The sequence below is a fragment of the Pteropus medius genome, unplaced genomic scaffold, assembly GCF_902729225.1.
Source record: "Pteropus medius unplaced genomic scaffold, Ma_sr-lr_union100, whole genome shotgun sequence".
NCBI classification, from domain to species: domain Eukaryota; kingdom Metazoa; phylum Chordata; class Mammalia; order Chiroptera; family Pteropodidae; genus Pteropus; species Pteropus medius.
In genome coordinates, this window is record NW_024350924.1 from 2,356,189 (window position 1) to 2,383,681 (window position 27,493).

General features: G+C 44.6%; 2 protein-coding genes across 3 annotated transcripts in view; one reads left to right on the top strand and one right to left on the bottom strand.

The window, feature by feature from the left end:
* Window positions 1–19,538, bottom strand: part of CFAP276 (cilia and flagella associated protein 276) — a 41,428-nt gene extending 21,890 nt beyond the window's left edge. Inside the window, exons 1-2 of the mRNA XM_039841067.1 lie at window positions 19,333–19,538; window positions 17,949–18,054 (exon numbers count right to left, since the gene is read on the bottom strand). Of these exons, the coding sequence (XP_039697001.1) occupies window positions 17,949–18,054; window positions 19,333–19,355 (129 nt within the window). The 5' untranslated portion in view covers window positions 19,356–19,538. The remainder of the gene's footprint in view (window positions 1–17,948; window positions 18,055–19,332) is intronic.
* ELAPOR1 (endosome-lysosome associated apoptosis and autophagy regulator 1) overlaps window positions 1–27,493 on the top strand; it is a 62,042-nt gene that overhangs the window by 16,171 nt on the left and 18,378 nt on the right. For both annotated transcript variants that reach the window (XM_039841062.1, XM_039841063.1), the window contains exons 3-9: window positions 12,183–12,303; window positions 14,427–14,619; window positions 19,877–20,024; window positions 20,482–20,562; window positions 21,199–21,304; window positions 21,445–21,594; window positions 26,849–26,937. In XM_039841062.1, the coding sequence (XP_039696996.1) occupies window positions 12,183–12,303; window positions 14,427–14,619; window positions 19,877–20,024; window positions 20,482–20,562; window positions 21,199–21,304; window positions 21,445–21,594; window positions 26,849–26,937 (888 nt within the window). The remainder of the gene's footprint in view (window positions 1–12,182; window positions 12,304–14,426; window positions 14,620–19,876; window positions 20,025–20,481; window positions 20,563–21,198; window positions 21,305–21,444; window positions 21,595–26,848; window positions 26,938–27,493) is intronic.

Sequence of the window (27,493 nt, forward strand, 5' to 3'; positions counted from 1 at the left end):
AATTACAATCTATTAACCATTACAGAAGCTGGCACTGCTCAGAAGAGGAAAAGCAAGATGGCTTGTTTATCAGTAGACATAAATATACAGAGGCAGAAGATTTGCTGTCTCCTACTGTGACTGCTAAAAAGCAGGCGAGTCATCTGAGGCCTTCCTGAAAATTAGGGAGAATGGCATCCTGTCTTAATTTCTTCCACCAAATTTCACTCTTGGACTCAGGCCATTTCTGCTTTGGCAAAGTGAGAGGTGCTGATGTGGACTCAGTTCCCAGTAATGGTGCTCCAGGCTGGCCCAGGGGAACCTTTTGAAATCTCTGTGTGTGGTGGTTGCCTCCAACACTGTCAGGTACCCGGCTGTGGGCGGGGGGATGTGGGAGGGAGCAGAGGAACGCTGATACCAATTTTAGTACTGTATAAAGGAGTATTTCATTTTCCACCTTGTAGCAGAAGCCATGTGGGAAAGTGAACCTGGGCAAATGGCTTGAAGTTGAGCATTCTGCTTTAGATCCTGTTCTTTCTTCCAGCCCCTCTTCCCCCAACCCCAACTACCCCTTCCACAAAGGGCGATAGTACAGTTTCCCAAAGGAAGACAGTGCCATGGAGTCAGTGACACTATTCCCCTCCTCTGGCTTTAGCTTCGGGTGCTTTCAGATTTCATGCTGCACAGCCTCACTGCCTTCTCCAGGCAGAACCGAGCGGTGGAACCCTGCTTCGGGCCTTGCACAGGCCTCTACCTCACAGGGCTCTGGGCCTCTCCCCTGTGGCTGGCATCTGGCTGCTACCCTCTTCTGCCACCAAGACCTTCTGGAAGAAAAATGGCTTCCTTTAAGAACCAGGTCATTCTTGCAAAGGATTACTGAGTCCTGGCCGCCTGTCCAGTGAATAGCTGGCTTTCGTGACTATCTGCTGTCAGTTTACTAATAAGAAATGGATGTCTGTTCAGGCGGCTGCTGCACCTGTGCTTCTGGTCTTTTCTTTCATGATTGTGCAGATGAAATTCTGTGGAGCCGAGTCAGTTCCACCTTCATCGTTACTTCATACAACTTTGAAGTCTCTTTGGCAGCTTTCAAAGCATCTTGACAGTCTTATCCTAGAGAGAACTGTCAGTTCTCTTTTCTAGGTAGAAAAGCTGAAGCTGAACTTGGGAGTTCTCGGTGGTGTTTTCATCAGAGTTCCAGGAGGTCTCATTTCCATCAGAGGAAAGAAAACTTGAAAAAGAGTTCATATTTAAACAATTACCTGTGAGCACTCTTCTCTTTCTCCTTCCCCTTTTTAAAAAAATGGTGGGTAATGTAATTTTTCAGCATAAAAAATAGTAACAACGGTTGGAGTAGAAGGGGAGGTTTCTGGAAATCCTGCAGTTGCACAGGCAACTTGGAAAAAAACTGACCAAGCCACTCTCTAACTCCACACCCACTCTTCACCCCTCCCAGCCAGCTTCCCATTTAGAGCAGGGGCTCCCACACTGCAGTGGGTATGACGTCGCCTGGAGGGCTTGCTAAAACCCAGACTGCTGGCACCTCTCACCCGAGACGTGCTGCTTCAGTGGGCCAGTGCAAAGGGCTGCCAGTGCTGAGACTACACTTTCAGAACCACTGGTTTCAGTTTAATGGAAAGGACAAAAGCTTAGAAGACAGGCAGGCTTGGGCTTGGGTCCCAATCCTGCAGGTAAGTTATCAGCTGTGTGACTTTGGGGCATGTGCCTGAGCATCTCTGAACTGGTTTCTTCATCCTTAAAATGGAGAAGATAATATCTACTCCACAGAGTTTGTTGATTCAAGAAATATTTGTTGTATTACTTACAGTATCAGGTTCTACACTAGGCAGTAGGGACATCACAGTGGATAAGACAGACTTTGATGTCAAGGAATTTTTGGTGGTTGTAAAGACTAAAGAGATAAAATTGGCAAAGTTCAAGTACCATGAGAGATACCTAATAAATATTAATTTCATTTCCCTTTCAGTTGGTAACATGATTCTGCTTTTATTTATTTATCTATCTATCTATCTATCTATCTATCTATCTATCTATCTATCTATCTATCTATTTAATTTTTTGGTCCAAAGGCCATTCTCAAATCTTATGGCATGGAACCAAGAGCTATGATTTTGTTTGTCTAGATGGAAATTTGAGGTATGGACAATATTATGAGTTGAACTGTGTCCTCCAAAAATTCATTTGTACCTTAGAGTGCCCCCTATGTGCCCTAGAACCTCAGAACATGACCATATTTAGAAATAGGGCCTTTGCAGATGTAGTCAAATTAAGACGGGGTCATTTGGGTGGGTCCTAATCCACTATGACTAGTGTCCTTATAAAAGGGGGGAATTTGGTCAGAGACACAGACGCGCACATACACACACACACACACGCATACACAGAAAATGCCATGTGAATACTGGAGTTATCCTACCACAAACCAAGGAACCCCAAGGACTGCTAGCTGTCATCAGAATCTAGGAGAGAGACGTAGAACAGAGTTCCCTCACAGCTTCAGAAGGAATCAACCCTGTCAACACCTTGATTTCAGACTTCCAGCCTCCAGAACTATGAGACGGTAAATTTCTGTTGGTTAAGCCACTTAGTTTGTGGTGCCTTGTTACGGCCCTAGCAGACTGCTACTGTGAAGTACTGTCAAGTATGAGGTCACATCATTCACAGGGTGCACTGATTAACGGTGAAGGAGAACTGCTCTTTTTAGCCCATACATCTCTTTACTATTTGAATTCTTCTACAAAAATGCTTGTAATCTAAAAATTTTTAAGTATAGGTAATTATTATTAAATACTCTGAAAAGAGTAAACTCCTCTGCCTCTAGATCTCTCTACTCTCTCAGCTAAGCAACAGCTGTAACCACCTGTCAGGTCCATCAGGACATCTGTACCAGGTCAGAGTGTGGATTAGAAGACCTCCATCCAATTCTGAAACAACATGAAATCCTCCGAAATAACTAGGGAATGTCTGTTGCTGGCAAAGCACAGTCAGACATTTCAGGGCTGTCGCACTGATGTACCTGTCAGCGACTTTCCCATCTAACCGGGACCAGGACTCAGAGGTAACAACAGAGTGAGGCACTTTGCGATCATCACCTCATGAGCGGTATGGAGGGCAGAGCCCTCACCTTCTAGAAAGAGCAGGGACTGTTTCCAGAAGGACCAGGAAAGAGTGTATCAGCTGGGACTGGTGGGCCATGAGGGGTGGAGAGCACTGGGCAGGGCACTCTGCAGGCAGGGAGGAGCAGGCACAATGTTCTCTGCCTACCCTTTTTACTTAGAGGATCAGTTGTGAACCGTGCCACCCTGGGAGGGGATGAGTGAACAGATAATACAGCCACGTGGTAAGCAATTCAAAAAGTATAAAGGGTACCCAGGAAAGATCTGCATTCTTTCCTCCCTCACAAGTGTACAGACTTTTTTGATTTCTTAGCTATTTCTACAACAAAGGTCAAATTAACTGAGGCCCTGAGTGACGAGGTTCCAGCTTTATGGGACAGTGATTGGACTTCTTCTGGTGCAGAAACTTGGTCAACTACTGGGAATCTTTTCTAAAACCACCTGCCAGGCACGCTTCACACACGCTGCCCCAGGTCTCGGTCCCATGCTGCAGCTCAGCCTGTTTAAGCAAGAGCCAGGCTTATGACTGCCTTAGGATCAGGCCAACCAGAGGGGCCTGGTCTCCGAGAGTTGGTCCTCCACTCACCCATCTCTAGTTTCCCATGATGGCAGAAGGCTGGGCCAAAATTTCAGTTGGTGACACCTGGCAATGGTCTAGGGTGAGACTGTCCCAGAGAATAGCCTGGGACTTTTATTCAGAACTTTTACAAACAACACAGACGTCCACAACTATACCAGTCACCAGTACAGTTGTCATTTTACAGGACAAGAGGTACCCATCCAGTGCCCACAGCTGATCAGATCCTTCTGTGAAGCACAGATAGAACTTCAAACACAGTAAGAGAAACTGCTTCTGACCCCCTCCCTCCACCAGCCGGCCCAGACTTCCTGATTTCCTAATTTTTCCTCTAAAGAACATTTTCCATAGGTCAGAGTCACCTGAGAAATACAACGGCAATGTCAGCTCCTGCCCAGGCTGGCAAAACGCTGCTGCAGGCTTCCCCTGCCTGGCACTTCCCACAACCCCGGCTCCAAGAATCCTGCTTTAAAAAGCTTCTCTCCAAGGGAGGCGTTAACTTTAAAAAACATACCTCATTAAATAAATTGTTTGACAAGTAATTCATCTACACGATAATCAATTCGAAAAGTACAAGGGGGTACAGAATAAAAAGGGTTCCTCCCACTTCTGTCCTCTGCCGTCTGTCACGTAGTTCTCCCGCTAGGAAGCAGCCCCGCTGCCTTCAGACTTACCACTGAAGTTGGTTTGCACCCCTGGGGCATCCTGTATTTACTGAGGATACAGAGAAGGTATGACAGCAGCCCTGACCATAGGCTTCTCTGTCTGGGAGAACAAAACCAGAGGCAGGAGAATGCTGAGGGAACAATGGGCTGGTCACAAAATCAAAATATAACACACAAGTTATGAGAGGTTCCTTTAAATTAATTTTAATTACTGAGATTGGGATTGGAGGAGTTGAATTTTAAGCCAGACATTATAAACCAGGAGATTATAGATATGGACTGGAGGTTAAAAAAAAACAAAAAACTAGGAGGCATTAAATAAATCACTCTTTTCAAAAATTCTTAAAGCATATTATTTCTCATCTGTCACTTTCTACCTGATATTGTTCCTGTATATATTTACAGCATTCTTATTTATGGTATGTACCTTGCAGGACAGTACCTCGCATATACTTTTGTGTGACTAGCACACCCTGGGATTATGCAGGACACAATCTCTACAGCTGCGGTCCCTGTCCATGCCAGGACTGCCTCGATCAAATCTGTAACCCTTCGCCACACACTTAGTGACCATTTTTAGCTGGATTACTTTGAGGTAAAGCGGGCAACATCTCAAAGTGTTATGGGGGGACACAGGATTGGAAGATAGAGAGAGACGGCTGGAGGATGACGCAGGCACCAGGGAGCAAAGGCCCTCGTAAACCCTGCAGGGAGTGTGGTGCTCACCCTGCGGGCATCGGTGGGCAGCAACGCACTGTTCTGCAGCTCAGATGGGTCACTCTGCCTGTGGCCTGCAGAGGGGTTTGGAGGAGAGGAGGGAGCAAAGGCTGGGAGTCCATCCTCCAAATTCAAGTTCTCCATTACAAACAGCTAACGTATCCAAACACTGAGCTATCCCTTGGAGAGTTTTGCATAGTCCTGGACCTAGTTGGCCTGTTTCTTTCAGGTATGATTAAAAGCTCAGGTGAAAAAATTTAATGGGACATTTTGATCTCATTGAAAACCTGAGAAAAGCATGTCTTTGAAATATAATCTCATAAAGCCCTGCCTTATAGACAGATGTGTGTACCAAACTCTCGCCTATCAGAAAGAGACTGAAATTTGTGAAGGGACATTTTGTTTCCTGGTGACAAAACCATTTCAATCCTAGGGATATTTACAAGCAATACCGAAAAGCCCTCAGCCCCTGACAGAGTGGCCACAGTTACCAAGTGTCATAAGGCTGCGACCAGCCTTTCTCTTGGAGAGATTAGCTTTGGGGGATTTGCTAGGGGAGGAAGAGTGGAAAAAGACAGATGTTGTTTCATATGCATGAGACGACGCATCAGAGGAGAGAGCGAGTGGGGGCACGCAGCTAACAGCAGGGGAAACCGGGAAGGTCTCGCTGCTGCTGTCATCATTGCTGTTAGGCCAAAAATGTCCCAGCCCTACTACTGCCAGAGAGAGGAGAAGAGGGCCTGGGCGCCCCCTCAGCGAGCCCTCTCCAGGCAGAGTCATAGCAGGAGCTGGCTGCTTTTTTTTTTTTTTAACCATTTTACAAAGAGCTTTCCTGAACATAATCTCCTAATTGTCTTGAGAAGCTAATGTTACTTACTCAGCGGACCTGTTGTTGGGTTTTTTTTGTTGTTTGTTTTTTTGGGGGGAGAGGGTGGGGGTGCGTCTATTTAATCTTCTTAGCCGAGTATTATCATCCTCATTTTATGAGCAAGGGAACCCAGGCATGGGGATATTTAGTAACGGGTCCACTATCATGCAGTTTGGAGGTATCAGGAAGAGATGAGAGTCGAGATCTTTTGGCTGTAATGCAGAGAGCTTTGCACTGGTCCAGAGCTGCTCTAGAGTCATGCCCTTGTCCCACCATCCAGTCATTCAACAAATATTGATTGACAGCTGCTATACGTCAGGTGATGTTCTAGGCACTAGGACTATATCCGTGAGTAAAAACAAAGATCCCTGTTCTTATAGATCTTATGCCTGATCTGGGATGGACAGAAATAGACAATACACATAATGAATAACTAAGTTATAAAATATGCTCGAAAGTGGGAAGCGCTATGGAGAACAAGAAATCATTCAGGATTTCAGGATGAGTGAGATGAGGGGAGAGGATTACAATTGTAAACAGTGAGGTCATGGCAGTAGGGACAATATCAGGGGGGTTTGTGGGAGCTAAAGGGGAAGATGCCTGCGAAGTGCTCAGCTCACAGCCCAGTGCATTGGTGCTGTCATGTGGTCACTAATGGTGGCTGTCATCGCCCCAGTCCCAGCTCCCTCATTAGCCTGTCAGTGTCTCCCAGCAGCCCCCAGGCCAGGGCTGTGCCTCAAATGCACAGGCAGCTCAAGTTACAGACAGGCTGGACATTAGGGTCAGGGTCCCGCTTGGCACAGAGCACAGTGACACAAAGTGCCCCTGCTGGGTTGTGGAGACCCAGTATCTGCTTTGTGAGATGTGTCCACAGCCAAATAACCAGGGCAGGCCCTGCTAGGGTGACCAAGTATGGTCCTTGCTGGTTTTAGCAAAATGGAAGTTGAAAACCCAGAGTAGAATAGAAAATGCTGAAAGGAGGGGCAATGAAAGGGCAGGCTCCCCATACTCCTTCAGACTGGGAGCCCTAGGGCTCCCAGCACCGTGTTGCTAGGCAACAGCCCACAGATCGAGGACAGCCAGCAGGAGCCAGACTGCTTGGGGTCTGTTTGCTTTGGCTGCTGCTGGGTCTGGTGCCTGCTATGGGAAAAGGGGGCATCGCTTATAGGTAGAGGAACCGACTAAGTGGGGCGAAGGCCAAAAGGCGTCTTTGACCCTGAGTGCCTCAGTGCCTGCAATTCCACCTTCAGCAATTTGGTCTTAAGACCGTAGTGTTAAACTTTTTTTGCGTGAAACTTCTGGTTCAAACAGAAGCTTCACTGAGAAGAATAAACATGTATAAGAGAGTAAAAAAAAAACCAACGTTGCTCCATTAAAGAAGTGGAATTCTGAATTCCCACTCCCCTTCAAAGGGACTGCCTTTTAAACCCCTGGACTCTGGAGCATAATTTGAAAACTTCTGGTTTACAGTATTTCAGCTCCCTGTTAAAAGTAAACAGCTTTTGTCTGGTACAATATTAAGCCATTTTAAAATTACTAATACATTATGACAGAGTTTAATGTTTTTCTGTGCATAGGAATATGGATCATAGACTCCTTGGAGGATCTAATGAAAACTATGGCTCCTCTGCCTGGCTGTATGGTGGAAGAAGTCCAAGGACCGTAGATTAAAGACCCCTGTCTCGTGGGAGATTGGTTTATATGATTTGCTTCAAAATGGGATAAATACTTAAGTCTTGAGGCATAGCAGAGTGAGGTTTCCAAGAAGGAGGAAGGAGGAAAAGATCTAAAGGAGAAATGGAATCTTGGGAGCCAGAGCCCAGGACTCTATTTTTAACTTGATCTCCAGGCAATTTCAACTTGACCTCCAGGCAGTAGTGATGATCAGACAGATGTAAGTTTAGGCACTAGAGCTCTAGAGCTGGGATGTCTAGGCGCTGGGGCCCAGGAGGCACTCCTACTGAGCTGGCCGTCCTAAGAGGGTGGCAAGGAAGGAGAGAGGGAGGGAGAAGCCCTGCTGCCCTCCCCAGTCTGACAGGCTAGAGAACAACAGGGAAGATCCTGTGCCTTCCATCCCGACCTTCACAATGAGACAAAGCCAGGTCCCTAAGCCATAAGCCTCAGCCAGATCATCCATCCAAAACTGACTGAGAGTACTCCAAAGTAAAAACAAAAACAAAAACAACAAAGAATGAGAGTCCAGGAAGCCATCTAGCTAAGGCTGGGCCTAAAAGAAAGTCTCATTTGGGGCCCTGATGTTCAAGTTCTGACATTTCTCCGTGGTTTTCCATGTCCTGTAGTAAGCTGACTAGCTCATTCCTCCCTCCCAGCAAAGGCTTGGTCTCTCCTGACAGTCTGAACTGTTGAACTGGATCTGCTCCTATCACAGGTGCTTTCCAAGCAAAGAGGCGTTTACAACTGAGTCAACAAACACCTACCCACCCTACTTTACCAAGCTCAGGGGTTTGTTTGGCCTACCCTGCCCCCATCTTGATATTCTCCCCAAAGGATCTGCTTTTTCAGGGATGGTGAGAGAAGGGGATGAGCCTGAAGTTGGGGAACGAGCAGGAGAAAGCCTCTTCCAGACCCCAAGGCCTCTAGTCAAAATCCAGGTTTGATCCCAAAGCCTTTAGTCAAAATCTAGGTTTACTTAAGAACCTGTTTCTTGACACAGGCCCCGTCCCAGCCAAGACAAACTCAAGTTGTGTTGACACCCCGCTTCCTTGGGTGGCTGTGACTTTACACAGCAATGGCTCTGTGATTCTAAGACTCAGGACATGAGACACCTGCTTGGCTCTGTCTATTCTTTCTGTGGGCTGAAGATGGCAGAGGAGTTGTCTCCTTCTCCCCAACAGTCTCTGGGCAGTGATTCTTAGCACTGTCAGTGTTTTATTCAAGTGTATCCATTCAACCAAATTCATATGTGTGGATTTCAATGTATACAAATTTTATGTAAAAAAAAAAAACACGATAAATAACAACTTCCAGAGGAGAAGAGTAGACGGAGGTAAATGAGCAGGAATGGTGTGGTGATGGGTACATGGCAGGGGTCATTATATTCTGTATTTTTAATATGTGTTTGAAATTTACCATAATAAAAAGTGAAAAATAAGAGTTAGAAATGTTTGTTTTCTCTTCGAAATCTCTCTTCTTGATCAAAAGTCTTAAGAAACTCATATCCTTTACCCTAGTTATTTCACTTTTGGGAATCTATCCAAAATAAATAACCAGTGAGACACAGAATATTTCATTGTAGTGCCATTTAAAATAAGGAAACCTTGGGCAAAAGCCAGTGTCCAACAGCAGAACGGTTAAAGGAATATGGCACAACCATTAAAGACATGGGAAAGCGCTTGTGGCCTAAGATGCAAAAACAGGGAAGAAAGGTCAGAACACAAAACTACATGCATAGAAGGATCTTCGTTTCATTTTTAAAAACATATCTGCACGTATAGTAAGATAGGGCAACTACACATATATCAATTCCAAGTCTGAAAACAATATTCTCCAAAGGGTTTTGCTGCAGGAACGAGGGGTAAAAAACCACATTACGTAAATTACATAGAGAATCGAGTGAACCAGACAGAGGATCGATGTTCTGCCTATGGACACAATACGCTGGTCATCTGCATAGTGCTTCCACAGTTCCCACACACCGTCTCATCTGATCTTCAATCTCCCCATATGGCAAGCGAATGAGGAGATGTTTCCGTCACTGTACAGATGAGAAAACACTCTCAGTGGCGTGAAATGTCTCGTCCAAGGTCACACGGATGGGAAATCACTGAGCGAGAACCCAAGCCTTCTCACCAGGAAACCTCCACCCTTGTACATCGAATAAAATACAGACTCACCCTGCACCAAATTTAACAGCCAAATCTAAAAATTAAATAAGACAGTGTTGGTTGTCTGCCATCATCCAGGCTCACTTCGGAGGCCTGAGAATTGGTGTTAAAATATCTAATCTGTTCGAGCGATAATTTCAGTTCACTCTGACTGCATTTGGCCTTTTGGAGACACATGGGCCAAGTCTATTTCTTTTCACGGTTTTTCATTTGGAATCCCCTGGGACTCACTCGGGTGGAAGGTTTGCTGAGAAAATGGTGGTTCTAGGCCTTAGAACATTTCCCTTTCAACGTGTGCTAATTTACTTCATATCACTTGGGGATATTCATACTGTCCAAGATGGCTGGCTCTGCTGCAGCTGTTTCAAGCTACTTTGAGATCTCACAATTCAAGACATAAGCTTCGACAGTTAAATCAGATACATAACTGGCAGCAGTCCTCAATTATAATCTGTGAACAAATCAATTCTTTGACAGCACCTTGGTTTACCCAGTCATCTGTCTGTGAAAGTGCATAGTCTGTGTAATATACAGATTCACAAAGAAGACACACAAGTACATTCAGCACACAATTCCTCCCTCACGCACAATGATGTGACACATATCCAAGTCACAATCTTAAATGCGGGCAAACTAGGCCCTTCTTGACAGTGAGGGTGCCTTAAGGAATCAGATCTTTCCCTCAGTTACTTCCCATTCCCAATCCTTTTGAAATGTTATTCATGGATGCAAACTAGGTATCTGAATTTGCTTATACATATTTTTTAATTTCAGAGTTCTCTGAGATAAGGAAAAGACTAGAATTATGAGGAAAAACAGATCTAGAGAGATGTTAGCTCAAAGGCACAATGAATTCCCATCCTGATATTCTTTCTTTCCCAAACTACACTGACATCTAAATGCGAAGCCGAAGAGTCTCATCACGAGTTAGGTTCACAGCTCCCCAAACTGTCCCCTTCTCCTCTGTATCTTCTCCTTCTAGATGAAATGCCGGGTTTATGTGTTGCTGTCCTGAACTACACCCGACACAACATCTAATACCTCTAAGTGCTGGGCATACAATATATATTTGGTAAATATTTATAATAAAGGAAAATAAAAATGGAGCTCTAAAATTGTTCTCTTATCAGCCTAAGTGTCTGAAACTACAGCTCGAGAAACATGTTTATCTTATTTCCACAAATCTGAGATGCCATTGCTTCTAAGACACACCATTTTTTTGTGTGCCACAAAGACACTATCAGTTAAAATATGACACAATGCTTCCTCATTGTGTCAATTATAAGCCAAACATCTTGATTTCATAGATGTTAAAATGTGAAAGAAATAGGCATCTTAGAGTAGATGAAATGCAGTATGTCTACCTCTTCTAAAAGGAGACACTTTTTCCTTTTGGTTCTGTCTCATTAATTAACTGTCTCTCGAATTAACTGTCTCATTTTTAGTCTGTCTTGCATTTATACATGTTATGCAGTCATGCTTTCATATGGGTTGAAAAAGGGACATGAAATCTATTTTTCTTATGGACACAGTAATATAAAGTAGTTCTGTACTTAAATATAGTTTTAGTGCAAATTGTAAAATACTTGTCAGAGCCAAAACCACATTAATTCTGTGGTCTATTGTTTATTACAAGATTTAAAAGAGTAAGAACCGTTTAGGAGCATTTGGCATGTCTACTGTGTTTTCTTTTTCCCAAGTAGTGCTTTCTATTGTTTTTGTTGTCATTCTATTTAATGCTTGATTCGGCTGTTTTGTTATTGTTATTCAGTTTATCCTTAGTTCAGGTAAAGCAACTGAACTGTGAGTTTCTCACTGCACAGAGAAATTGGCATGAATAGATTCACATGATGAGAGCACATCACTTGCGTGAGCTAAATATGATGTTTTTATAAAATGCAAGGTGAAAATTCATAGTCTTTCTGGGCAGAAGGGAGCATGAAAAACACTAGGAAAAAGAAATATAGCTTCTGTGATAATCCTTTCTAAATTTTTCATGGACCAGTCCTTGCTCATAAATGCTACAGTTTGGGATAAGAAAAACTCTGATTCTAGCCTGTTTTTTAGTTACCTTCACATATTCCTTTGGCCTAGCGGGCATTATTTATATACAACAGCAAAGAGAGTCATGCAAAATAAATAAATAAATAATTCAATTAATTAATTAATTAATTAGATAGCAAAGGTTTTCTCAGGACTAGACCATGGCTGGGTGGAGAATGGTCTAAATAACTGTAGGTCCTGTGATGCCTTGCTCCCCACTGAGGTACCAGGGCCCATTACTATGTTGATGAGAATCAGTAGCCATTGTACTGGGCACTAAGTGGGGCGGTTGGGAAGCTGTTACTGTTCGATCACTGCTAATACACATTTTGCCCATTGTTCTCTCCCCTGCAGTCTGAGTACCACTATGAATACACCGCGTGTGACAGCACAGGCTCCAGGTGGAGGGTCGCCGTGCCGCACAGCCCAGGCCTGTGCACCAGCCTCCCCGACCCTGTCAAGGGCACCGAGTGCTGTAAGCAGCCATCCTGCTCCAGGGCCTCCCTGCCGCTCAGCTTTGGTTTCTGCCCCAAGCCTCCTGCTATCCAAGCTAGGCCCTTCCTAACAGCGCGGGTGCCTTAAGGAACCAGATATTTCCTCAGTCCCTATCCCCAACCCTTTTGAAATCTTTTTTATAGATGCAAACTGAGTATCTGAATTTGCTTTTTTTTTTTTAATTTAAATCCCATCAGGATATAAAGTATAAGTAATTCCAGCTGTGTGCCACTCAGATATTTCTTTTCAGTTCGCATACATTTTTTTTTTTTTTGCCTATGCATTTCTCTCCAGTCTTCACTCACCAGCCACAATCAGTCATTAGGAAAGATTGCGATTTGCTTTCTTTCTTGAAAAGGAAGCCAGAGAAGATGAATTTCTGTAGAGACAGACCTTTCAAATGCACTGGGCATCACTTCAGGGAAGAGAATCTTCCCCAACTGTGCAGCTGACTGTGCAATCAGCAAGGCAATGACTTGCCTGCAGCTTCTGTCCCCACTTCTGTGACTTAGTAGTCAGAACTTTTCTACAACTGGCAGCTCATTCCACTGCAATGTTCTTTTTAAAAATACAAAGGAGATAACAACAAAAATCTGGGACTAGAATCAAGAAATACTTAAAGACTTGGAAAGGAGATTGAGGGCATTTAAATTCTAAAATAAGCTTAGCACAGTACCTTGTCCGGTAGGTGAGTAAATACTTGTTAAATTAACGAATGGATATTGCTAAGATCTGAGCAGAACTGAAGGGTGACTAATGGAAACAGATGAGCCATCTTCAGTTAACTTGGCCAACTTTACTGAGCTCCTTCTTTGTGCCCGTGCTGTGTGAATCAGAGATAAGTAAGGCACAGTCTCTGCCTTCAGAAGCTCACAGTCTGGTGGAAGGAGCAGACATTCATTCATCCATTCATTTTTTTCAGTAAAACCTTTATGGAGCTCCTGCTATGTCTGTGTCAGTCACTGAGCCACCGTCCCTGGAGGAGCTCGGTGCCTAGTGGGAGGCACACGTCAATATGATGTGTTAATGTGAAGTGAAAAAGAATGGGCGTTATGGATGCTTAGGGATCAGGAACAGCTGGGGGAACCATGAGCAAAAGTTTAAAGGTGAAAGAACACCAGACACATTCAGGGAAGAACATATAGTCTGGGAAGGAGGCAGCACAGGGAAGGCGATGGATGGAGCTGGGGTGGAGAAAGGTCTGCAGTGGGAGATCAAGCTGGAAAGTTAGGTTGGGGGAAAATTTTGGAAGACTGAATGCCAGGCTGAGAGCTTAATTCTATAATCAAAGGGGATTGCCCGATTATTTTTTAAATAATAGGAACAACAGTACACATCAGGGTTTTAGAATGATACTTCTGACCACAGAATGAGCAAAAACAAGAAATGGGGACCTAGTTAGGAGGACAGTGCAGAGGTTGAGCTAAAAAGTCATGAGAATCCCAACCAGCATGGTGGCAATGGAACCAGAAAGGAGGAGACAGAGGCCAGAGACTCAAGGGGGAAACGCAAGGCTAAAGGGCCAGGCACTATTCAGAGGGGTCAGCACGAGAGGCCATGGTATTCCTTTCCCTGGCGAGCTCAGAAAGGCAGAATCTGCTCCCTCAGGAAATGAGACTGACAGGGACAAGCCTAAGCCCCACAGCAAGGCAGAGCTTCCATGGCCTTACATCTTTGTTGTTGCTGTTGTTGTTGTTAATAACAGCTTTAATGAGAAATTTACATTTCACAAAATTCACCCTTTTAAAGTGTAAAATTCATCAGTTCTTAGAAGATTCACAGAGTTGCATAACCGTCACCACTAACGTCAGAACATTTCATCAGCCCCAAAAGGAACATCAAATCCCTTTGTAATCTCTCCCCCAGACCCCTCCCCTGACTCCCTGGCACCACAAATCTACTGTCTGTCTCTGTGAATTTGCCTATCTGGACAGTCCATGTAAATAGAATGGAACAAGATGAGCTATGGCTCTAAATCATAGTGGGCTAAATGCCTAGACCTCAATCCTCTGCTCCTCCCTTTAGGATGCCCACAACCCACCCACTTCTCCTGGGGCAGCAGGGGCTTCACCACCCCACCCTTGTCCCTGCTCTGTGTTCCAGCCTTTTCTTGCAAAGCCGGAGAGTTTCTGGACATGAAGGACCAGTCGTGTAAGCCGTGCGCCGAGGGCCGCTACTCGCTTGGCACGGGCATCCGGTTCGACGAATGGGATGAGCTGCCCCATGGCTTTGCCAGCCTCTCAACCAACATGGAGATTGACGACAGCACCGCCGAGTCCACCGAGAACTGTACTTTGTGAGTCCCCATCCTCTCCAACCCCCTAAGCTCCCTCCTCCCCATATTGGGGAAGGAGCTGCAGGGAGCACTCGAGCCTCTTCTCCTGCTCCTCCGGCTGGGCAGGGAGGATGGAACAGGTCCCCACAGGACTGTTGAATGTGACATCCACCTCGGCCCATTCACTGACCTAAGCTTACTAAATGATGGACAGGCATTTGTGATAGGTGAAAAACATGGAGGTGGGTAAGATGGACAAGGGTTTAATGGCTCAGTCCATTTAAAATAAAATCCAGTGGGACTGCCACCACAGAATTCTGGATAAGCCAATAAACATCCTCAACTCATTTGCAACACAATGTGCAAAGCACAGGCTGTCTTCCTGGCTTTGGTGCTGACTTCTAAAACCTGTCTGCCAAACCTGAGTTCATAGGCTTGTGGGAGACAGAGTAGGACCGGAGCTTTGGTCAGTGGTGGCTGATATCTTTCAAACCCTTTGAGATCCCAGTGACCAGATAACTTTCCAACTATTCAGTAACTGAAAGCTCAGCCCAGGGTGCTTGGAGAACTGGTAAGCTCTCCGTGTCAAATCTTTGGACACATAATGCCAGGGACAGAAATTAAATGATGTGCCTTCTATAGTTCACACTATTCTGCATGCTTTACCTATATTATTTTCTATAATCCTCACAAGAACACTGTGCAATAAGTATAACTGCTCCTATTACACGGATGAAGAACCGGAGGCTCAGGGAGGTTAAATGAATTGTCCTTCGTTACCCAGATTACAACTGCTGAGAATGGAATTCCTACCTAGTCCTAAGCTTTGTACTGCCCGAAGCAGCCACCTTCAAATAATTTAGTGTGTGCAAGGCAATGTTGGGTCCTAGGGAGGAAAAGTGGGAGGACACATAGATGTAAAAGACAATCATCTGCTGCTCTTCACTAAATATTGACAGAGAATGTGGGAGAAAAGTACATACATGAAAGTTTCTCTTGTACTCAAATAATCAAAAGGATAAAAAGGACATAATAGTTGTATTACACTTGGATTTCTGAAACTGATACTTATTTCTTATATTTAAATCTTCCAGAAGTACCATTGTCAGAGCCAGGCAGCAGGCATTTAATATTCCAATTACAATGTTATTTTAGAGTTCAATATTATGTGTCAAAATCATCAGCATGATAACATTGGCATCAGAGATAAAGCTAGAGAGGATTAAAGCTGGAAAGGGGGATAATATGTAGGTTAAGACAACCAGCCCACATCTGTGTCCTAATGGAGAATGTGACTATCCTGGCCACGGTGCAGGCCCGACTCACTCAATCAATTCTTATCCAAGAGAAGAAAGGGTTTCTCCCTCTCAGGGGATTGCACTGAAAGTCCGGAAATCATTACCTCTCAGCAAGGCAGGATGTGGCCAGTTAATAACAACCTGCACTTCCACGGCACGGATCCTGAAGGGCCTGGATCTCAAAGCGTCCATGACACCCCTGAGCAGGGGGAAGAATGTTTCTCCTCTGTAGAAGTGGAGAGGAGATGGCCATATAGAGAGGTTTTGTGATTTTCCCACTCCGCTCAGGAAGGTAAGAACCGAGCTGGTACCAAGATACCAAGTGTCTGGTATCTCCCTGAATCCATGCCCACTGCCTCTAACCTAACCCGAGCTAGCCAGCGTCGCCTCCTGCCCGTTCTTCCTCTAGCGCCTCCCAGTTAGTCTGTGCTTCCACTCCAGCCTCCTCCAGGCCACTGTTCACTCAGTAGCCAGACTGAACTTCTTAAAATACAAACCCAACCACAGTACTTGCCCGCTCAAAATCCTGGATTCTATGGATTCCTATTGCTCTTGGAATAAAATCCAGTACTTGCCATGGCCTGAAGGGCCCTGTCCGGACCGGCCTTTGCCCACTGCTCATTTCTCCAGCTTCTCTCAAGTACCTCCCCTCGTGCTTACTGTGCTCCGGACACATTGGCTGCCATGCTCCTTCCATCCTGGGGCCTCTGAACACCCTCTTCTCCAACTCTTTTCCTAGCTGACTCCTGCTTCACTCTCAGGTCTTTGCTTCAATGTCACTTCCTCAAAGACACCATCCCTGACCCCAGAGAGTCCAGTTACTCTGTATCATCTTGTTTTTCTTCTTATGGCACTTATCATAGTTATTGCTACATGATTGTGTGATTAGTTAAGTTGGTGTCTCCTCAACTAGAAATAGAATTCAAGCTCCAAGAGGAGGGGGATCAGGTCTTGTTCTTTTGCTGTGTCTTCAACATCTAACATCTGGTAAAAAGTCCACATGAAATAAATAATTGGGAACAATACAGGCCAACCCAAGTTTCTACGGCAAGATCCTGACCCTTCACAGGGTCAGCCATCTTCAGTTCCTGGATAAATGTCCCAGGACTTAAGATGCCGAAAAGAGTCTTCAGATCCAAAACTGGAATAATCAAGAGAGAAGAGGAGTAAAGAGAGAGTAATATAAAAAGGATATTGTGTGTTAGTGGAGAGTAAAGGACAGAAGCCCAATTACTGCAAAGGTAAGACAGGAATGAGAGATAGATATAAACATTAAAAAGGGTTTCAAACATTGGAAGCTTCTAAGTTTTCCTATACAGTTTCTTCTTTCTAACCTGAACTTCTGAAACAATGCCACACAGCATGAGCCAGGTGGGGTGTCTGGGTGGCCGCCATGTGAGAATTCCTCTTAGAAAGCTTGCCTTTCCCTAGGGCCACAGTAAAACAAAGCAGGTATAAGTAGATCACAGTTAAATGACCATGAGAAAGTTTCCTAATCACTTTCATGCCTCAGTTTCCTCATCATAAAAAAGAGCGTTCTTTCTATAGGTTGTCGTAGGGAGATGATACGTGTCAAGAATCTGGAGCGATGTCTGGCACTAGAAATCAATCAAGACATGTTGTTATTATTGAACGTGAAATGATCTTCACCAGAAACAACTCTGACAAACAGAATTGTGATGCATTTTGCAAATGTAACCTACTTACGGCATCCTTTTAATTATTCATCCAACTTCAGGAGTTATTTATAGCTGATGCCAGGGAGCACATCAGCAATATGTACTGTCTCTTTCAATAGGAGACATCAATAGCGTTAGGTAGCTGGGGTGTCTTGGATGAGCTCAGTTTAGATATTTTGGTTATGCTTCCATTTGAGAATAACACTAACTGTGGAAGAGCTCTAAGTACTATATTATTCTGATCAACACTGAGGGAAACCAGTGGACGAATCTGAGGTCCCCTTAACTGGCCATTATTAATAATTAGAGATCTGGGCTGGTTTCAAGCAAAATAGTGAAATAGTAGAATTGTCTTTGATCACCCATTTCCCACCTTTATCTGTTTAATCCTCTGAGTCCGTCCATTGGACCAGGCCCAGGGTTTGGTGCTGGCAATACAATAGTAAGCAAGGAAAGTCTGGTCTCTTCCCTCACAGCATCTGCAAACCAGCCAGGAGGACAGACAATTAAAGAATTATTAATGTTTGCTCAGAAGAGGGAACCACATTGCAAACAAACTAAGAAAAGATGCACAATTTCATTAATAATTAAGGAGAGAAGATTTACAGCCCAATGAGACGCTATCTCCTATCACATCATGTTGGCTACGATTTTAAAGTCTGACCATTCCAAGCTGGGGGAGGAGGAGGAGCAACAGGAATCCTCTTACACTGCCTATGGGTGTAAACTGAAGCAACCACTTTGGAAAACAATGTGGCAGTAGCTGGTAAGGCTGGAGGTTCATACAGCCTCTAACCGGGCAGTTCTACTCCCAGGCATTGCATTCAGACATGGGCATCAGGGGACAGGAGGAGAATGTTCCAAACAGAGTGTGTTCAATAGCGAAAAATTGGAAACAACTGGAATATCCACCAACAAGTAATGCATAATAAATATGGTAGAGCCATACAAAGCAATATTATAAAGTAGTAAAAATGAATAGAAGAGCTACAGGAGTGAATTATGGGTGAATCCCACAATCATTATATTGAGCAAAAAAAAATTTAAAAAAGCAATTTCAGAACACATAATTATGATATCATTCACCTAAAATTTAAAAAACATGCAAAGCACTATATAATATGTTGTTTGGTGATACATACATAATTAGTAAGGGACAGAGAACTACATGAGGATATGAAGCACCAAATTCAGGAAGGCGGTGACCTGGCGGTGGGGACAGGAGTGTGTAACAGGAAGGAGGTTGGAGACGGGAAACAGTGAGAGTTAAGGGCACACACGGCCGAGGCAGGTGAAGAGTCAAGGACTTCTCAGATTAGATGGCATTTATTCTAAGACACAAGTAAGGATTAAACAGAGGGAGGAGGGAGAAGTTTATTCCAGGAAGAGGGAATATCATGTGGCAAGACCCAGGGGTGAGAGAACAGAAAAATCAAAAGAAACTCTCTAAGGCTGCAGTATAGAGAGTGGGTGAGGAATCTGTAATTATCCCAAGGGCAACAGGCAGTCACAGGGGTTTTAAGCAGGGAAGTGGCATGGTCAGCTTTTTGTTTGGACGGTCTCTCCAGCCACAGTGCGAAGGGTTTGGAGGAGGCAGGACTAGATGCAGGAAGGTGAGTTAGGAGGCCAACTAAATGAGCTGAGGGTAGTGGTGGGGAAGAGGAGGGAGAGCCAGCCCTTGGGCAGAGTGGCCTGAGTTGAGAGATATTTAGAAAATTAAATCAACATGCCTTCCCCATCCCATAAAATCTAGTTACCTGTAGCATCTAAAAGTGGACATTTCCAGAAAAAACAGGTGAAGTAGACTGATGGACTTATGAGTCCTGAAGAACAGCTGTATCTACTGACTTTTTGTGACAGCTTTGGAGTTAGGCTGACCTGGGTTTGAATCTCAGCCTTGCCACTTGCTGGCTGCATATGTTGGGTAAGATACTCGCCAAGCCTCAGTTTCATCATCCATTACATACTACTTCTTATTGATGAAAAAAAAATCATAAAGCAGTTTAGTACCTGGGAGATAGTAAGCAACCAATAAATGTTATCCACAGCCCCCCACTTCACCTGCCATCTATCTTCTGGGTAATTCTGTATAATGTGGGGGCACACCTCTTGTTGGCTGTACCTCCAGTCTCCTTAAATGGAAGTCATTCTTCACTGAGTATTTTCAGGTCTAAGCTTCTGCTTGTGAAGCACAAATCTGGAATTGCCCCAGAGACCTAGCAGGACATGAGACCTGCACATCACACAAAGCCTGATGGGCCATGGCCCTGATACTGAACTTGGCTCCATTCCAACTCACAGGTCCAAGTGGGTTCCCCTTGGCGACTACATCTCCTCCAACACAGACGAGTGCACGGCCACGCTGATGTACGCCGTCAACCTGAAGCAGTCGGGCACTGTCAACTTCGAATACTACTACCCAGACTCCAGCATCATCTTTGAGTTTTTTGTAAGCCCCTGGCCAAGGAGGAGGGGTGGGTGGTAAAGATGCTCAGATTCATTTGAAGGAATGACAAGTATAGTCCTGTTTGGGAGATTTCCACAGTGGTTTTCCTTCTGGAGAGAAATGTGGGCAAAATGAGTTGAAGCTTCAAGAGGCGAGGGACTCTGAGGTGGAAGAGTAGAATCTGGGAGTTCCTAGGGGTTTTGCCCTGCTCGGACACGAAAGCAGCATGTAACCCTTTCTGAGTTCCAAGTTACTTCTTTGGTGTCAATACCCTGACGTTCTGTGTGTGTGACTAGCTCCCGCCCTGCTTCAAGGCTCATATGTTCTGAGCTCCGCTCCTAAAGGAAATTGGCAACTCTTCTTTCCTGAGAAGGGGTCCCTGAAAGGCTGCTGCAGTGTGGGGTAAGGAACCCATTCCTTCAGAAGGCTGAGACTCTGCTCCCAACTCCTCCTGCCTCAGGTTCAGAATGACCAGTGCCAGCCCAATGCAGATGACTCCAGGTGGATGAAGACCACAGAGAAAGGATGGGAATTCCACAGTGTGAGTATCATACCAGCCTTCCTAAGCCTTTCCTGGAGATACCAGCCTTTCCTAGAAATCCCAAGACAGGGACCAAAGGCCTTTCCTCTAAGGAGTACTTCCTCCCAGCTCGGGCTTCAACCCCTCTCTCCCTGGAGAGCAGAGGTCTGACATGATGAGGATGCTATAATTTCTCTCCTCTTTAGTTCACAGAATATGGGTGTGTGCTGACTTGTTCCTATGGCTTGACTCCAAGGACAAGCAGCTTTCCAGGTTTAAGGGCCAGGTCTTCTGGGGATGGGGCACGGATAAGCAGAAGCAGAGAAGAATGAGAGAAGAATAAATAGAAACAGTGCCCCTTCTGTCAGCACCTTCAGGTCCCTTCATACCAGTCTCACCACAGAGAGGCTCATGGTATCTGTGCTTGAAGGAGAAGCAGGAGAGGGCAGGGGAGGGGGTAGAGGAGGCTTAGAAGGAGAGGGGAGCTAAACCGAGATGGGAGGAAGGGCAAAGCTGAGGAAGTTGAGGGGGAGGATCAGAAGAAGCACTGCCAAACAGACTGTGTGTGAGAGGAGGTCCCAACGAGAGGTTAATCCAGCGGACTAGGGTTATCTGTTTTCTGAGACTGAACTAACTCTTCCTGTTGGTGGTTTTTAGGTCGAGCTAAATCGAGGCAATAATGTCCTCTATTGGAGAACCACGGCCTTCTCAGTGTGGTCCAAAGTCTCCAAGCCTGTGCTGGTGAGAAACATTGCCATAACAGGTACGAAGAGCAGGGCTGGGGCTGGAGTCTGCTGCTGAATTTCTGGCCTTGTAACTCTTTGGGGAGGGTGGGGGTCAGTTCCCAGGGGGCTCAGTCCTTAGGATCAATTTTTGCTTTTCTATGCTGTTCTTCTTCCCTAGGGGTGGCCTACACGTCAGAATGTTTCCCCTGCAAACCCGGCACGTACGCAGACAAGCAGGGCTCCTCTTTTTGCAAACTTTGTCCAGCCAACTCTTATTCAAATAAGGGAGAAACTTCTTGCCATCAGTGCGACCCTGACAAATACTCAGGTGATGTTTCTGAGGGCGGGAAGAGTTTGGTGGGGGCTACCAACAAACCCTGGGAGAAACAGGAAGTACAGCCATCCATCTGGTCAAGCTCAAGACCGATAATTCTTAAACTCTTGCCTTCTGGACCCTAGAGGACCCTTGCCAATCCACACTCCACCAATCACTCTGGAAATAAAACTGAAATCATTCAATAGGTATTTATTGAGCTCTACTATCTGCCAGGCTCTATTCTGGGTGCTTGGAATACAGCAGTGAACAAAATAGACAAAGCTCCATGTCTTCATGGAATTTACATTCGGGAGGGGAGAAGACAGACGTAAACAATAACAATAAATAATACATGTGTAGAAATTTATATAGTATGTTAGACAGTAAAAAGTGCACGATGCCATAGCAAGAAGGAAAAGCAACTCAGGGTTAGAGGCTTAGGAGAGCTAGGGAAAGGGGTTGCAATCTTTTTTTTTTTAAGCAGTACAATTTTTTAAATGAAACCTTATTAAGTATAAGATTATAATTATAAATAATAGATATAGTAGATTGGAAGTATACATTTATATATTTTAATTTATAACAATTATCAAAGTTAATTTAGAAAAGTCATAAGGCTCTATTTACGAGCAAAACATTTTAATAGCAAGAGCTAAAGACGGAACTTATAATCTTTTATCAGCCTAAGCAGCCACTGAATTCAAAGCAGGCCTTTTCAGGAGAACACAGTTTAAAAACCACTCACTGTTTTAAGGGAAAATAAGAGGACAGTCAAAGCAGCCTATTTCTGCAGTCTCTGGATAGCTTCCCCAAATATCCCAACTTAAGAAACAGGGCCTGGTCACTGAGGGGGCTTCAGGGCAGCAGGGCTCTGGTATAAGATGGGCACTGCTCCCAGAGGGCCCTCTGCTCAGGAAGTCCAGTGGTTGGCCAAGGGGGCCAATCTCCAAGACAGGTTCTGAACGAACTAGTAGGGAAAGAGAGAGTCCCTTCTTTTCCCCTGCAAACACTCATAACTATTCCATTTTCCTTTGTCACACAGACCCATATACAAGTCCACTCAAGGCCCTCTCTCAAGCAGACCCCCGTATCCGTACACAGCACACCCACCTGTCGTCACACAGGTGCTACAGTATGTTTGCTCAGCCAAGACCAGCGATCGACCTTGTGAACTGCTTATTTTTACACTATTTCTAAAACAAAAATCCTATTTATCTATACAGATCTTGCCAAATGAGTGCAGTTTTCAGCAAAAACAGGAATGTTTAGATCTTGAGGGAAGTTCTTATCTATAAGTCTAAATTCCTGTTTTTCCACTTGAATTTCTTATTCTTCTTCCCCACTTCATCAATGGCAGCCTTTGTTAGTCTCTAGCTCCCTTTCCAGCCCAACCCTTGTACAAGCATTTGAATGGCAAGGTGGTTCTTAAAAAACAAAACAAAACAAAACTGCCTAGAGTATTCTGATCAACTCTGTGTAAACTGATTTTTATCCAGAAAGCTGTTAGGAAAGTGTTAGGTTGGGAGTCTGAATTCTTAGAGTCTGTTCTGCTTCTGCCACTGATTTCTCAGTCCACCCCTTTGACTGGGGAGTGAGTGTTTATTATAGCGAGCACAGTCAGCTTGCTGACCATCTCACCAGCGAGGGGTACAAAAAGAGTCACAATTTCTTTTTGACTTGACTCTTCCAGAATACAGGGTCAGTGGGAAGCTGGGAAAATACAGTCTGATGAGTCCCTTTGATAGAATGTGCACGAAGGGAGTGACAGGAGACTCTGTGACCATTCAACCATCCATTTACAAATAAGTTCCCGTGCCTGCTAGGTGCCAGGGCTTGAACCTGGTGCTAGGGTTAGAGCTGGTGCCTGCCTTCTAGTTTATGTTGAAAAGTGGAAAAGGCGGAAATACCTGAGGGTAGTAACTTCACGGTGCAGGAGGTTCTGGGATAGGAGCACTGAGTATGGCATGCAGTGGAGGCAAAGAAGGGAAGCAGTCAGTCTTCTCTAGGGAGAGAGGAAAGGCTTCATTAGCTGTGGTCTTGAGAGATAAGCTGAGTCTTGAAAGATGAGTTGGTAATTTGATGGGGGCAGAATGTCCTAGAAGAAGTGTGAGCCAAGGCCAGAAGGCTCAGGGAACTTTGAGTAGCTAGCATGGCTGGAGCTTACTTGGAAAGAAGTCACACCCAAAGCTGAGATGGCAGGGAGCAGATTTTGGATCAGTCCTTCTGTGCCACTGCTCAAAAACTGGGATTTGATCTTTTCAGCAGTGGAGGCCAGTAAAGAATTTTAAGATGGACTTGATCTGGCTTGAGCTTTTGAAAGATCACTCTGGTTCCCATTTGGAAAATGGACAAGGAAAGGAACAACTGGCTGGAGGCAGAGGCCCTAGTTGGGACATTTCGCATCAGCTACCCATGCTGGTGTCCAGGACCTAGACTGAGGCGGAGCCATTAGGGGTGGAGATGTTAAGGACAAAGGCTTGAACGAAAGCATCTTTCTCATTGACACCTAAAATTTGATTATTAGGATTAATTCTTTTGTGTTACATTTAATATTAGGGATTCATTCCCTAATAGGATAGCATGGGATTTAAGAACATGGACTCCACACCTAAATTACTATGGTTCAAATCCCTGCTCCACCACTTACTAGCTGTGCCACCTTGGGCAAGTTCCTTGTCTGTGCTTCAGTTTCCTGATCCATAAGATGGGAAGGACAACAATCATATCTACCTCATAGTGTTACTGTGTGGATTAAATAATACAGGTAAAGGATTTAGAACAGTGCCTGGCACATAGCAATTTTATTAATTCATCTACGTTAAGGCCTGTCCCAGCAGTCTTCTTCTAATATGAAGATACTCTTGGCATAGATAACAATAATAATATGTCACCTGTATAGTACTTTACAACTTACAAAATATTATCTCATTTATTACTCAGAGCACAGTACAGGAGTGACTGCCCCGTTTACGAATGAATAAAGAACAGCTCAGAGAGGTTAAGGGATTTGCTCAGAGTGTGAGGTGGTATCTGAGGGGAGGGGGGCGGGGCATGCATTCATTAGGTACCTCACTTCTCGGAGGAAATGTTTTCCTTTCATAAAATGGATCAGAGTGAGAACATTGTACTCCCGGAGACAGGGAGAACACTAAAAGGAGGCGGAAGGTGCAGGAAGAGGAGTTGGAGCCCCCAACATAAACTTTACATGCTTAAAGTTTTGACCAAGGCCAATCCTACAGGAATCATTTTTCACTTTCTCACCAAACATCTTGGCGGATCTCTCAAACTTGACTAATACCCAACTTAAATACCACCATGAAACTTGAACTAGAAAAGCGAAGTCTGTCTCAGCATTTGGGTTAATCATTTATTAAAACTACCTTAGCAGTTGTTCATTGTGTAAACAGCTGGACCATCTGTGATAGAACCTGGAGCTAGGGTGTCAGGTTGAGCAAATATTTGACAGGCAGATAAAGGTCCTTGTGTGGAATGCACTTTCTAACAGGTAACTTGCAATTTGCTAGATCCGATATGCAAGCTCCTGGAAATTGGCATGTTTTCAACAGCTCCTCCTCCAATTTCTCCTGGCCACGCCGGTCAAAAGCAGAACACACAATGCAATATGCACATGACGTATCATTGAAATGCACACTTGATACCTACATAATTTTATTGACCAATGTCACCCCAATAAATAAATCTTAAAAAAGCAGAAGTCCCCGGATTCCTCTATGCTGAATTAGGCCTTCTGCTTATTAACCAAGTAAACGAGCTGAGAAGACCCCAGCTGTTTCTCAGCCAGTAGTTCCCTCTTGCCTGAGCTAATAAGACAGAGATAGAAGAGGTGTGGAAATGTGTGGCTGTGGGAACTCCCCAGCACAGGCCAGCACGGCAGTAATTAGGAGATTTTATGATCTAGGAATTCATTTGGTGCTTTGGGAAGAAGAAGGGATCGGTTGAGAAATAAGCCCTTAACTGGAAGGGAAAGAGACTTTTAATCCTTATTTAAAATACTGTGACAGTTACTAAATAAAAATAATTCTTATAAATCCAGGTAATAATAGTTACCAGCATTTAGTGAGCCCCTGCTTACAACACACCAGCTATGTGCTGGCTCCAGTAACGTAGATATTACTATTCCTGCTCTGCAGCTGATTGCACTCAGGCTCAAAGAGGTTAAGAAACTTGCCTAAAGTGACACAGCTACTAAATAGTTAAGTGGGATCCAGACCCAGATCTGCCTAACTTAAAATCTCATTCCACTCTACCCTACTGTGTCTGTCAGGTAACAGAGAGAGAGGGGCAGTCTCACCATTAGCAAATGCTTGCCTGCAGGTGGCACGGTAGTCATATTAGAAATAGTGGAGACAGTAGTGTTAGTAGCAGTACTAGTAGTACTAGTAGTAGTATTGTACTGGCACTCTATAAAACAGTGGTTTTTATTCTGGGGAAAGTAAAGTTCTTGAAAATTTTACAAATTTATTTGCATGAATTATATTTATCTTTCTGGATAAAGGAAACACTTTTTTTTTTTTTTTTAAAATTCTCAAAAGGGTTCGTAATCCAAAAAAGGTGAAATCCATTGCTTAAAAAGGGATTCATTGAAACAGTTCTTGCTCTCCAGGGGTTCAAAGGGTTAAAGCAGAACCAACACAGACATGAGAACTTACAGAGAGCAAAATAAATAAAATGACAGTTAATAACATTTGTCATTGGGTGCAGGTCGAGGGTTCGAGAGAGTGCTGAGATGCCTGGCGGGGTGGAGAAAGTGGGAAGAAAATATTAAGAGGAAATTCAGAGAAAGGACTGGAATAAGATTATGAAGGCATGGGCCTAAGCTTTCCTATGTTTCGCTTCGACCCTTCAGGAGTAGAAACCGCACAAAGTCAGAATTCTGAGGCTCCTGGAAGATGGCGAGTCTCAGGGAACTTGGGTTGGTGGTGGTTAATCTGCAAGAGGCTCTTTCTAGCTACCTGCCCTTGTTGCTGGTCCAGTCCACTTGTCTGCACCCTGCCCAGAGTGCGGGCCAGGTGGTTTCCTGTCAGCACCAGGGAGAGGTACAAAGGGCTATCGGGGCAGGGCTTCAGGGACTGGAAATGCTGCCACTGAGGCAAAGGGAAGGGCGCGTAAGCAGGAGTTTCTGCTTCCTGCAGTGTCTGTGTCGTGCTGTACCCCAGGGTCTTGGGGGTCAAAAGGTCATGAGCTAGTGGTCAAGAGCTCTGCTTTCTTACATAACCATATATTTGTCCTTGCTTTTGCAATTTAGAAAAAGGATCCTCTTCCTGCAAAGTACGCCCAGCCTGCACAGACAAAGACTACTTCTACACACACACAGCCTGTGATGCCAACGGAGAGGTAGGTAGCATGATCTTGGGGTCCCTTTGCCCATTTCCTGGGCTTTACACATTTGGAGTTCCAGCAGTCACTGACGCTGGCACCAGAAAAAAAACCCCACAGACCTCTGCAGTGACCCTGGTGCCAGTGGGAGGCAAAGTGAGATGACCTCATTCATTTTCAGGTCAGAAACTGTTTTTGCTGCATTTATTCAATCGCGTATTCATATAGGCTGTGTTTCAAAAGGCCATTTCATTTTCTTTTGATTTCTTCCATTTGCTTAGCACCTCTGGGCAATGACTGTCTGCCCACGCACACTTATTTCTGCATGGAACGCATCAGATTTGCTTCTCTTCCTTGCTTACTGGAGAACGAACTGATTTGAAGGGTTCCCTCTTGCCCCCAGCCTTCTGCCTCAGAAAGACTTTCCTTTGTAGTCCTCATCGTCACCGAGTCAGCAGTAATTTTCTTTTGAGTATTAACTACTGTGCCAGGTATTGTGCTCCAGCTGGAGAATCAGATTCTAAGACAAGGCCCCTGCCCTCAGGGAGCATGGTCCTGTGTGGGAGCATGCAGA